This window comes from Chelonoidis abingdonii, chromosome 14, assembly GCF_003597395.2.
Source record: "Chelonoidis abingdonii isolate Lonesome George chromosome 14, CheloAbing_2.0, whole genome shotgun sequence".
In the NCBI taxonomy this organism is placed as follows: domain Eukaryota; kingdom Metazoa; phylum Chordata; order Testudines; family Testudinidae; genus Chelonoidis; species Chelonoidis abingdonii.
Genome location: NC_133782.1, coordinates 1,194,535 through 1,208,346, shown reverse-complemented (window position 1 = coordinate 1,208,346; position 13,812 = coordinate 1,194,535). Strand labels below are relative to the sequence as shown.

General features: G+C 50.9%; 1 protein-coding gene across 1 annotated transcript; it reads left to right on the top strand.

Annotated features, from left to right (window-relative positions):
* Positions 1-753: 753 nt before the first annotated feature.
* On the top strand, positions 754-12,626 carry WFDC13 (WAP four-disulfide core domain 13). Its single transcript, XM_032762384.2, is given in 5 exon segments — positions 754-783; positions 785-986; positions 1,263-1,397; positions 11,577-11,730; positions 12,435-12,626. Coding segments are annotated over 4 exon segments (519 nt in total). The 3' UTR covers positions 11,729-11,730; positions 12,435-12,626.
* The last annotated feature ends 1,186 nt before the right edge of the window (positions 12,627-13,812 follow it).

Genomic DNA, 13,812 nt, shown 5'->3' with positions numbered 1-13,812 from the left:
GAACAGAAGCCAGGGGCTGGAAGTTAGATGGTCAAATTAGGCATAAGTCAAAAGCTGTTAACAGTGCAGGCAGTGATCAGCCACTGGACCAAACTCCCCAGGGAAACATGGAGTCTCCTTCTCTTGGTGCTTCTTGTGCAGACTGGAGCCTTTCTGGGAGGTCTTTAGTCAAACACAGGTGATTGGGCTCAGCACTGGGGGGCCGGGAGAAATTCAGTGGCCTGTGAGCTACAGGAGGTCAGATTGGATTATCTAAGGGTCTCTTTTGGCCTTAAGTTCTGTGACTCTATGAAATCACAGTCCTTGGGTTCCTGTGTCCAACCTGCTGCAGTTTGGGGGGACCCAGGCTGCTCCTGCTGCCCCTGTTCTCAGACACTGAGCCGTCCGTCCTGAGGGGCCATGAGGGGCACACTCGGCAATGCACGGAGCGGAGCACATTCAGCCAGTGATTCTCCCACTCACCAGGACGCAGCAGCCGCTGAGATGTGCCACGCACAGAAACACCCCCGGGGGAGCTGCAAACCCCAGCTCCTCCAAAGAAACCTGCATAAGAAGCAAGTTCATGAACCACCCTGGCCCCCACCTGTCTGGAGGCCAGCGGTGGCCATGGGAGGCTGTCCAGGAGCCGCAGCAGCTTGCTGTCAGCCCGCCCACTGTGTGCTACAGAAGATGCTGGGTCCCTTCCGAGCTCTCACTTCCTGGTTCGCAGGCGGGCCAGAGCAGATACCTGATACCCGCGGATTGTGCAATGGAATGAAGAGGGAGCGCGACTCTCCCGTTCTCTATAAATCACCTGGGAACCAGTCCCCTCCCTCCCCGGCTGCAGCCCCACCTGTGGGAAAGCTTAAAGCCCAGCCTGGGTAGGTCCGGACAGTTGGAGCCGGCTCCCAACAGCACCATGGTGAAGTCCAGCAGCATCGTCCTCCTGGTGGGGCTCCTGGCTCTCTGGGCCGAGCTGCCGTCTGCATCTGGCCAGAACATTACCAGTGAGTAGGAACACCGCGCCCCCGCCCACGTCCCGCCTATGTACGCAGCCCTTAGGCTGGAGGGACCCCCCGGGGGAGGGGGTCTTGTGTAGCAAGAGCCAGGATGGAGCCAGGACCTGGCCTCACACCCTCTAGCTTTCAGGTGTGCCAGGGCCTTTCACCATGAACAATGTCCTCGGGGCAGGGGATACATTCGCTGCCCTCCTGGCCCACAGCCTGGCCCTCTCCCTGGGACCAGTGTGACCCTGGCTACACCATGAGCCTTTCCCGTTTCAGAGAAAGAGGGCGTGTGCCCAGACACAGTGGTGGAGGCGGCTAACTGCACAGAGGAATGCCAGGCCGACAGCGACTGCGAGGAGAACCTCAAGTGCTGCCAGACGGGCTGCGGATGGTCCTGTCAGATCCCCAACGGTAACGCGCCCCCTTAGGGCTCCTGCGTGTTGTCCGGCCCACTGTGTCCCGGCTGCTGCCCTGCCCAGGGGCTCCTGGCTGGGAGCACTTTGAACTAGGCTCCATCTTGCACTGCCAGATGTGTGGAGTGGCCAGGACGTGCTGAAGTAGCAGGTGGCGCGGGCGGGGGGTGTGAAGGGAGCAAGTGACGTCTCTTCGACATGCAGGGATTGCCATCTGCAGGCAAGCTCCACCGGGCTGGGCTTCTGGTCAGAACCGACATTGCACCTGTACTAAGTGGTGGTACCCGCAGGCTCTGGGTGCAGGGAGGGTCCCCACCATGCCGGGCACTGCATGGTTCCTGAGCTGGGGCCCCGGGTGGGGGCTGCGCTGGGCGCTGCACGGTTCCTGGGTGGGGGCTGCGCCGGGCGCTGCACGGTTTCTGAGCTGGGGCCCCAGGTGGGGGCTGCACCAGGCGCTGCACAGTTCCTGAGCTTGGGCCCCGGGTTGGGGCTGCGCCGCTGCACGGTTCCTGAGCTGGGGCCCTGGGTGGGAGCTGCTCCAGGTAGCTAATGTAACACTGATTGTTAAAAAAGGCTCCAGAGGTGAACCTGTCAATACAGGCCAGGGACCCTAACTTCAGTACTGGGCAAATTGGTTGAAACTATAGTAAAGAACAGAATTATCGGACACATAGATGAACATGATTTCGTGAGGAAGAGTCAACACAGATTTTGTAAGGGGAAATCATGCCTCACCAAGCTATTACAATAATTTGAGGGCGTCAAGAAACATGTGGAAACGGAATGATCCAGTGGATATAGTGTGTTTAGGTTTTCAGAAAGCCTTTGACAAGGTCCTTCCCCAAAGGCTCTTACGCAAAGTAAGTTGTCATGGGATAAAAGGGAAGGTTCTCTCCTGGACCAGTAACTGATTAAAGACAGGAAACAAAGGATAGGAATAAATGGTCAGTTTTCACAGTGGAGAGGTAAATAGTGGGGTCCCACAGGGCTCTGTACTGGGACCATAAATGAACTGGGAAAAGGGGTAAACAGTGAGGTGGCAAAGTTTGTAGATGATGCAAAATTCCTGAAGAGAGTGAAGTCAAAAGCAGACTGCGAAGAGCTACAACGGATCTCACAAAAAGTGGCAGATGAAATTCAATGTTGATAAATGCAAAGTAATGCACATTGGAAAACGTAATCCCAACTAGATTGATGGGGCCTGAATTAGCTGTTACCACTCAATGTGCAGTGGCAGTCAAAAAAGTGAACAATGTTAGGATCCATTCGGAAAGGGACAGTAAATATCATGATGCCACTATATAAATGTCTGGTTCACCCACATCTTGAATACTGCGTGCAGTTCTGGTCACCCCCATCTTAAAAAAGAGAGATTAAAACTGGAAAAGGTTCAGAAAATGGCAACAAAAGTGATTGGGGTATAGAACAGCTTCGAGTATGAGAGATTACAAAGCCTGGGACCATTCAGCTCAGAAAAGAGATGACTAGGGGGGATGTGATGGAGATCTATAACATCATGACTGGGGTGGAGAAAATGAAGTGTAATTTAACTTTTCGTATAACACAAGAACCAGGATTCCCCAATGAAATTAACAGGCAGCAGGTTTAATACAAACACAAGGAAGTATTTCATCACCCAATCCACAGTCAGCCTGTGGAACTCGTTGCCAGGGGATGTTGTGGAGGCCAGAAGTATAACTGGGTTCAGCAAAGAATTAGCTAAGTTCCTGGAGGCCAGGTCTATCAATGGCTATTAGCCAAGACGGCCAAGGCTGCAACCCCATGCTCTGGGTGTCCCTAAGCCTCTGATTGTCAGAAGCGGGGAGTAGATGACAGGGGATGGATCACTCGATAACTGCCCTGTTCTAGTATCAGAGGGATAGCCGCGTTAGTCTGGCTCTGTAAAAGCAGCAGAGAATCCTGTGGCACCTTATAGACTAACAGAGGTTTTGGAGCATGAGCTTTCGTGGGTGAATACCCCCTTCGTCAGATGCATGCCCTGTTCTGTTCACTGCTTCTGAAGTATCTGTCACTGGCTATTGTCGGAAGCCAGGATACTGGGCTAGATGGACATTGATCTGACCCACTATGGCCGTTCTGATGTTCTTCTTAGGTGGGGCACAGATTCAGGCAGACAGGCATGTCTGAAGGCAATTGGTATTCTCCTGCACAGAAATGCATGGTCCCATGTTCCCGGGCTCCCTTCTGCCCCCCAGGATTTGCAGTTATTCTGAGCAGAAGTTACCCAGAGTTTGCTCAGTTTTAAGCCCAGTTTCGCTGGGAAGCAGACTGCAGCCTGGGCTCAGGCTCTGCTGTCACTTACAAGCCTATGCAGCAGGGGGGTAGGAGGGCTCCAGTGAGGTGAGTGGAGTTACAGTGCTGTTAAACTAGTCTGAGACCCCCAGTCAGGCCCTACAGAGCCATGCATGCAATGTGCCAGGCTGACTGCTCAGATCCAGTGGGCACAGGGCAGCTGCACTTTGCCCCACATGCTCTGGAAGCTGTGGCAGGCAGCCCCATGCCCCATGGGGAGGCAGGGAGCCCTTGTGCTCTGCCTATCAGTCACCACAGCAGGCTAAGGAGAGTCAGGAACCGCTTATACCTGCTCCTCCAACCTCCAGCCCCTTCAGAGCACCCCAGCAAACTGTGCAGCCTCCTTCCAGCCAAAGGGAGGCCAGCAGGGACGTGTTTGGGCTTCAGGAAACCAGGAGTCCCTTCTCCCCAAGCCCATGTATATTGCTTTCTGCACCGCTGTGAGACTCGGTCCTTTCTCCAGGCTGGGGACACACAATGCTGGTGGGCCACTGATTACAGTGGACAAGAAGCTAGATATGAGTCAGCAGTGTGCTCTTGTTGCCAAGAAGGACAAACGGCATTTTGGGCTGTATAAGTAGGGACATTGCCAGCAGATTGAGGGAAGTGATTATGCCCCTCTACTCGGCACTGGTGAGGCCACACCTGGAGTACTGTGTCCAGTTTTGGTCCCTGCACTACAGAAAGGATGTGGACAAATTGGAAAGAGTCAAGTGGAGGGCAACAAAAATGATTAAGGGGCTGTGGCACGTGACTTACGAGGAGAGGCTGAGGGAACTGGGGTTATTTAGTCTGCAGAAGAGAAGAGTGAGGGGGGATTTGATAGCAGCCTTCAACTACCTGAAGGGGGGTTCCAAAGAGGATGGGTCTCAGCTGTTCTCAGTGGTGGCAGATGACAGAACAAGGAGCAATGGTCTCAAGTTGCAGTAGAGGAGGTCTAGGTCGGATATTAGGAAACACTATTTCACTAGGAGGGTGGTGAAGCACTGGAATGAGTTCCCTAGGGAGGTGGTGGAATCTCCTTCCTTAGAGGTTTTTCAAGGGCCGGCTTGACAAAGCCCTGGCTGGGATGATTTAGTTGGGGATTGGTCCTGCTTTGAGCAGGAGGCTGGACTAGATGACTCCTGAGGTCCCTTCCAACCCTGAGATTCTATGATCCTATGAGAGCAATGCCTGAAGGCGAGGAATTGCCATGAGCCAGGAGGGATCAGGATGGTCCCTTCTAACATTAAAGTCAATGAGTCTGTAAGAAAGGGAACACTCAAGCTAGTTGCCATGCTAGGAAAAGCTTCTGCCTGAGGATAATCCCCAGACAGAGGGGAGTCCTGCCTAGGGGCCAGCAGGGACATGGAGTGGGCTGTTATGCTTATAAGAAGCACACAGGATCTTTCTCAGGGGAAAAGGCAACACACCATGTTTACTGAGCATGAGTGAGGAGCTGGGCTCTGTCGGTCGCGATCTGATGCACTGATGCTTTGCAGGACTGAACCCAGAGTTCTATGGCAAAACATGCCAGCTTTAGACTTGTAAATTCCCACGTTAGTCTATGAATTTTGCAATCCTGGGATCGTTAGTCCTTAAGTGGAGTTCATCTTGGGGTTTTCTGCTGTTATCTCTTATTTGTTGTCTTGCTGTGAGGTTGTCAATGCTGCTAACTCGTTTAGCATCAGATGTTTTCTGATTGTTTCCTGCTGTCTCTCCAAGTATCTCACTTCTTCTTGACCATCTGGACACTTGGGATGGCTTTCACACTCATCCTGAACCATGCACACCTCCTTTACTCACCCCAAACAATTGTACAGAGAATTTCAGACAGGATTCCATTTTAGAAAGGGTTATATGGTTACTAAAGGGATTACAAAAGAACCTTACACAACTTCCTCTGCCATGCAGATAAGCAACAAGACCTTATAGCAAATACTGTAATGAAAACGTTTCCTAAAACAAAAGGTGACCAGAATAAGCCATAAGGAGTGGTCTGGTCTGTTCCTGCCTTAACATCAGTTCAGACACAGGCAGCCTGGCTGATGCGTTTCTGTCAATGACCCCTTAGGCCACTCCTTTTTGCTGTTCAAAAAGGGTGGCTGGCAGGATAGGGTCAAATCCTCCATCAGTACATCTAATACGTGCTACAGTATTATCTCCCTCATTCGAAACAATCCAAAATACAAACAAAATCCTACTACCGCATATCCCCCGTTTGACCCCTCAAGAACAATTCTTGACTGGGTCATATTTTATACAATTGTTTCATAGCAAGCAATATGCTGAGAGACAATTTGAGCTTGTGGTTGTAATTTAACAAATATTCTCTTTGTCCAACAGCACATACAACACATTCCTAGCAAGCAAACAAGGGACAATATTAACACAACTAGCAGTGGGTGGAACGTAATAGATAATATGCCCTTAAACGTTGTACCAGTGCTAGGCTGTCAGCTCTTTTTCAGACTTAGTAATTTATAGTATGTCTCTATTTGCATGACACACTTCCCTATATCCCTCTGTGTCTGTTGTAAAAACTGAGCCACTTTGTTTCTGACAACAAGTGATCAGTTAGATTGTGCCAATCCAGGCCATGGGTAACAGAGAAATTAACCGGGGTACCTGTTATAAAGCTCTGTGCTTCTTCTGTCTTTGGTACATAAAACATGTGATTGCTAGTATATGATACACAGGCATGACATCTACATTCATCCATTGGGGGTTGGCTAATACTTTCATCCTCCCAAAATACTGTTTCCCAGGATGTAACACATACACATTGTCTGTTGTACAAAACACGTCACATTTTCTAATTCATCCCATACACGTGTTCCCAATGATGTGTCCTTGCTGCATGGTTCTGTGGTGACAGGTAGGAACAAGCACACCCATTTCTGAGGGCTCCACTCCATACACCCTCGGGTGTTCCCAGCCCACTGACTCATAACCCGGGGTAGCCAAAAGGTCAATTTGGGAAGCTGGCTCACTTTCCATATTTCTGTCTCCACAGACTGTTGGTGAGCAATTTTTAAAATAATAATTTCACCTAATAACAAATCAGGCTTAACCATGCTGAAAACATAATGCCTCCATTCTTATTTGTAGGTATCAAACAAGGACCTCATCCATTGTTTTATAAGATGCGTTACTACCTGAACATTCCCAGATATCACCCAAAACATTTCGTGTCCAAGTGACGCACCTCAGTACATCCTGTGTTCGAGGCAGTGTTATTCCCTAACGCTATTTCTTGTTGTACAGCAGCCAGGAGGTGGTGGTTTGCCACTGCCATATATTCCATGTTGCTTTTAGGTTTCCCAGATGCAGTTGTACCAAGTCCACAGTAGAATGAGACTCTCATGCAGTTGTGACAAGGAACTTAACTTATTTTTAATTACCTCCATGTCTATAGTATTTATAATCCCTGCTCCAAAACCAATCCCTCCTAATATGGCGTTTGCTACCTGAGGATGTTTCCCTGTGAAAGAGACGGGCATGTCTTGACCTCCACCCTTCTGCAACGTTGGCTTTTGTAAATACAGTTAAAATCCTTTTCTGCCTAATGCAGTAGGGGGGCTTGGGTTTATTTATAGCACAATACACAACAATGCTAGCAACAAAACGAACAACACAAGATAAAACACAAAACACAATGTTTGTCACAACAGTAGATCCATGGTATTCTGAGCTGCTCTTCAGCTGGTACCAGCTTTTCCTGATTTTATGAAAGACAAAAAGAACATGTTTCTACCCCTTTTGGGGTGGCAGGTTATTGCTTAAAATATCCTTTTCTTTTACAAACACGTTTACTAATTGCAGGCAAACAGAGGAATTACCCCCAGACTTTCCTGGGGGTTTGTTCTATAGGCAGGCCAGGTTTCAATGGCTTCTACCTTTTAAAAGTTTAGGGAAAATTATCGCACTGCTCAGTTGTTACATTCATGGGGTAATGTACCTCAGTTTCCCTTCTTATACAGCAGACCAAGTTTATAATGTTTTTTCTGCTGTGCTAAGCATTAAGTTTATTCACAGGTAATAGCTGAGAAGCATCATTACCATATGACCTTAAAGTTTTTTGTTTTTTTTTCCCCAAAAATCATACACACATTGTTATAGGGGGGTATTTATTAACATTAAATGTATCCCAACGTTTAATATTAACAATAACATTAGCGTCAAATCTATTAAAGGTATCTTGTTATACCATGAATTATATCCTTGGGCTTTTGGTGAATTAAAAGGTAGTGTCATGTGTATAAGCAGACCCCCTTTTGTACCTGTCTTCAGATTTCAGCACTGCATATGGCATTCTTCTACTTAGGGTTAGCCTGTCCCTCTCTTATTCTTAGGTTTGACTCCTTTTTCTGCCTTCCTCTGGAGGGTCAGAATTTGAGCCTTTGGGTTTCAGGTGGTTTGTTTGCAAACCAAGTATGTCCTTTATCTGCAGCTCCTTTGTGCTGCCATTATGGGCAGTTCTTTCCTTCCTCTATCAGCTAGGTAATTTGCACTAACACAGACGCTTGCTTTCTGGTTTGCTTTTGGATTCAAAGCCATCAGCAGAGCTCAGAGACTCTGTCTTAAAAGGGACACAATCAACTTCCACCAGAGTTTTGATTTCTTTCCACTTTCAGTTCCTGCTTCCAAAACACCCAGTGATCTGAAAAAGAACACACAACTTATGGTGGCTCCCTTTGGGGTCCTAAGAGGATTTTAATTCAGTAGGATGGTATGTTTGCATTGCTTTCTCCCCTACTGCAATATACACTGCACATGTCCTGGAAAAATGCACATTCCTTCCATAGTTTAACGTCTATAACTTTATATTAGTCATATCCATTTGTATATGAGGTGTAACTGTTTCTTTTGTGTTCCAAGAGTTTTCATGTACCTTTATCAAAGTGACAGTCTGATTACACAGAGCCGCCTTAAAGCTCAGTGTTCCTAATGCTGCTTTTTTGGTTTTGTGCACCTCACCCCTGCTGTTGCTCCAGAGGGGCACTGTCTTTTTTTCATTTCTTATTCTTTTACTACAGCTCTTATCTGCTATTTTGTTACCAAACAACAAGTCCAGACTCTCTTCCCATCCTCCTGGGTTTCACTGCCCTGCTACGGTCACAGCTTTGTTCTTTGAAAAGATATTGAACTTTATAAAGCATTGAGGTACCTTAAGAGTTAAATGCTAAATACCAAAGACAAATAACATCAGTCGGTCAGTTTTGCTACTTTGAATGAAAGATTCAAATGGATTTTTAGTGGGATTATTTAAAAATAAAACAAAACCTACAAACCAAGAGTTTTACAACCCAGGAGTGTTGATGTAGATCCTTAAAACCTCCCCTTTTACACAATAGATTTACACACTCACACAGGTACATACACACTCTTTTCTTAACATCCTCTTCCACTGCTTTCATTTTCACACAGCTGTACGCAGATCACAGCTTCAGTTATACATTTAGGGCAGCTAAGTTCCAATAGAAACTCCTCATGTTCTTTTAGCAAATTTGACTGAATTGTTCATAGTCAAATGATTTAAATCAGATTGTCTCTTTGCCTGGCTTATTTACAGATATTCCTCTGGAAAAGGGCCCATTTCCCCATCAGAATGGCTGCAAAGAAACCAAGAATTCTCTTTCTCTAACACTTTAACACTTTCACAACGTTTAACTGCTTAATTCCCACTGCCTCTGCAGAGTTAACTTCTCACTCTCTTTACTTCAGTCACTTGCTTATCTCCCAAACGGACACCTTCATCAGCCCAGATTTCACCATTCCCATATTGTCCCAGGGATCTGAATTCTCCAGGCCTGAACTTACTCCTTCCCTCATTCCTGCCACTCTGCCGCTCAGGGCTCCCAACCTGTTTTCCAATCTCGCTATCTGTTGCCTGCCTGCTTGTCTGGGCCTGATCCTGCTTTCCTCGCTGAACCGTCCCTTCCCATGGGCATAGGCTTTGTTCAACTAACCATTTAGCTGGGGGAGGCTCCTCAACTAGCCCCCACCCCTCGTGGTCTTTTTCCTTAAACAGTTCTCTCAAATTTGTGAAATTACAACATCTCACACTCCTATATCCTTCAGAGTGAGGTCTTCCAGAAACCTGCTCCTTATGTGCCCACACTTGTGCTGGGATGTACACAACACACAAAGTCTATACCCTCTAAAAACTCTGCCTGACAGAGCAGGAGGGCAGAACGCTAAGCCCCCAACCTTTTGGGCTTGATCCTGCTATGACCGAGGGTATATTCACCTATGCAATTTTTCCCTGACAGATGGGTGGGAGTGAAGACTCTAATCCTCCTCCTTATGGCCTGGCACCTCTACGTCTGGGGGGCTGTATACCTAGACAGTTTGTGTATATATATATATATATATATATTATCTGTATAGTTTTCCCCGACAGATGAGTCGGAGTGAGGACTCTAATCCTTCCCCTATTGTCTGGCACTTCTATGACCGGGGTGCACACACCTGACTGATCGATCACTTGGTATGGATGGGATACCTTTTAGCAGTATTTAGCAGTAATTTCAACAATCACAGTGCATGTTGTGACGAAGTGGGACTGTTCTTAATGTTTCCTCTGAATATTGTGTGGGTGCCTCAGTTTCCCCTATGCATTTTTTAAGCCTCCACTGTACATAAATGGCCGACACTCTGTATCCTGGCAACAAATGGCCAGAGCCCTTCCCCCTGCAAGGGGGTGGCTAAAGGTGAACAAAGAGGTCAGGTGACCTCCTGGCCCAGAAAGAGACAAAGGCCAGAAAGGAGGGACTGGGGGAGATTTCAGTTTGGAGCTGGCTGGGGAGGGGAAGTGCGGGCACACGGGGCTGTCTGGCATCCAGGGCCCCAGATGGACCTAACTAAAGGGGGTCCTGTTCTCTGTACCTACAAGCTCTGTTTTAGACCCTGTTCCTGTCATCTAATAAACCTCTGTGTCCCCAGCTGGCTAAGAGTCACGTCTGACTGAGAAGTGGGGGTGCAGGACCTCTGGCTTCCCCAAGACCCCGCCTGGGTGGGCTCGCTGTGGGAAGCACACAGAGGGGCAGAGGATGCTGAATGCTCCAAGAAGAGACCCAGAAGGTGAAGCCATGTGAGCTTCTTGCCCTGAACAAGTCTGCTCCAAGGGAAAGGAGGCTTCCCAAAGTCCTGACTGGCTTGGTGGGGAACTGGTCCAGGGCATCGCCCGGGGACTCTGTGACACGTCTTCCCCCTTTCGCAATTCTCCACCAAAAATATTTTGCTTATAAGAAGCACACGAGATCTTTTTTGGGGAAAAGGCAATACGCCGCATTTATTGAAAATACAACAGTTAGCGCATGCACGCACACTCACACACCCTCTCCAGATGGTCTTATACTTACCAGTTAGAAGTGAGGAGCTGGGCTTGGTGCTTATTAGTCATTAAGTGGAGTTCATCTTGGGCATTTCTGCTGTTATCTCTGATCTGTTGTCTCGCCTTCCCCCCAGTGTAGGTTGACAGGTGAGTGCTCCGTCTCCGGGGGAGCTGGATTCTCTCCCGCGACAGGAGCATCCTGGTGGCCATGTGGCTGGGCGTTGTCACTCAGGGGCACAGCAGCATCACGGCAGCGTTTTGTGTAGACAGGTCCTGAGCGCTCCAGGCCTGACCCCAAGCACATGCATGTGCTCCCATGGCTGGCTCCGTGCACAGGGCTGGGGCCGCTCATCAGCAAGGCAGGGGCTCGTAAGGAGGCCGATAGGAAAGTGAGGCCCCTCGTCTCCTTTGCACAGAGCCCCTGAGCCAGGTTGCGCCCCTGGGATGCAGACACTTTCCTTTCAGAGCAGCGAGTCCTGCTCTTGATCCTGAGCCCAGGGGCCGGGGCCCCTCATGCAAAGCTTATACTCTCTCCTGCCCTTTCAGAGAAACCTGGCTCATGTCCAGTGGTGCAAGGTGGAATCCCCTTACTGGGCCTGTGCAAGAACCAATGCAAAGTGGACTCGCAATGCCAAGGGACCATGAAGTGCTGCATAAACGGCTGTCGCAAGCTGGCGTGTGTCCGCCCAAATTTCTAAAGGTGAGTGTAGCAGTTCCTGGGGGTCAGGGTAGATAGCACAGCCCCCATGTGCGCTCCTGGGGGGCGGGGTAGATGGCACAGCCCCCGTGTGCGTTCCAGGGAGACGGGGTAGATAGCACAGCCCCTGTGTGTGCTCCTGGGGGCAGGGTATATAGCACAGCCCCCGTGTGCTCTAGGAGGGTGGGTTGGGTGGGTGGCACAGCCCCCATGTGTGCTCCTGGGGTGCGGGGTAGATAGCACAGCCCCCGTGTGTGATGGCAGACAGCCAGACCTGGAGGGAGATCTGCTCCCTTGTTCCCCCTCAGGTAGTCAGTGTCATTTGCCCCAGGGGGCCGGCCTGTCACTGGGGCGTTGCAGAGCCAGGACAATAGAGGCTGAGACAGAGAACAAGGATCTCCCCAATCCCAACCTAGCGCAGGGTGTCCCTGTGAGCAGGGCTGATCCTGCGGGCCCACCTCACCCTCAGGAGATCTCTGCCAGCCCCAGGGCTCAGCCTGGGCCCAGGCTTCTGGCAGCGCTGTCCTACGCCAAGTAGGGCACGTCAGCGGCCCCAGGGCACAGCCTGCAGGCCAGCAGGGGCTGGCAGTGCCCAAGAGGCGATTCACTGTCAGCACCATCCTTGCACCCAGCGCTGATGGGGTGGGCAGGGAGTCCTGTTCACAGCCTGCTCCCTGCCGCCTCATTGCATGACCTTCCCTTTGCAGATGCCTCCTAGCTCTGCCCATCACCAGGCAAAGGGGGAGCAGTGCTCGGAAATGCCTGTCACTCTGCACACGACTCCCAGTGCCCCAGCATGGAGCTGTCCTGCTCCCCAGCTCCCTGCCCAGGGCTCTCACGGACCAGCACATCCAGACTCCAGGCTCTCCCCGACCCCAATAAAACAGCCTCGCCCTGCAGCTCTGGTGGTCGTGTCTGTATCTTCTCCAGCTTTTGGGCCAGGTACCTGGCCAGCTCTGGTCCTGCGCCCATGTTTCCCCTGGTACACCTGCCTCGCCCATAAAGCCAGGCGACCAGCTGGGCTCCAGTCCTGCACCCCTGCATCACCACAGACATTGCACGTGTCCAAATCTCTGCTCACCAGCTCAGTCTGCACCGTGCAAATGACTTGCAAAGTGGGTGCTCACAATCGAGGGCTGGGGCTGAGAATGTGCCCCATGGTGCCCTCCTGGTCCTGCCAGGCTGCGACAGGGCAGTTGGGCACCTTGCTCTCCCCCACACACAGAGTCTGTCCAGCCCCTTCCTGCGCTGTAACCTCTGTCTGGCTCCTGGGTTGTTCCCAGCTGTAAGACATGGGGCAGCACAGGCTGGGACGGCCTGGGCATAGGCTCTTTGCACCCCTCATGCAAATACGCTTCACAGAGTGGAGTGGCCCTGAAGTGACTCAGCAAAGAATCCAAACCTGCAGCTTCCAGCTCAGCGAGGCCTGGCCCACTGCCTGGCTGGGTGACTCCCCACACCCAGGGCCTGGGCCAGGCCGACACTTCCCTGAACCACTCTTTGCAAGGCCCTGCTGGGCTGTCTGGGTCTCAGCCTCAGGCCCGGGCAGCTACACAGGGCACCTCACGCACCTCATTCCCATCATCCTGGAACTCACCCCCTGCCCCTCCGGGACAGCGGGCGCCTCTGCCTGCACACACTGAACACGCAGTTCAGCTGCTGCGGCAAGCAAACAGGCAGGGAGTGGGGCGCCCGGGCAGAGGGCCAGGGATGCAGCCAGGCAGGGCGAGTAGCACCCATGCCAAAGGAATGAGGAAACCCGAACCCCTCCCACCACTGCCGGCCCTGCCTCTCACACTGCCCTGGGGCTCAGTGCTCGCAGCAGCCAGGCCTAGCCCTAGAGGCGTCAGGGCTGGATTCTGGCTCAGCAGGAGCACCCCAGGGATGCTGCTAGAAGCCCAGGTTCCCCCAGAAGCAGGGCTGGTCGTTCCCTCCCCTGCTGGGCTCTGCCTGTGTGATTCTCCCCGGGGCTGGCTCTCAGGCCCAGCCGTGGTACACGTAGCCAAGCTGGCTTGGTGCCCACATGCCTCCCTGTGCCCAGGAACCGTTCGCAGGGAGAGGTGACACCTGCTGCTCATTCTCTCT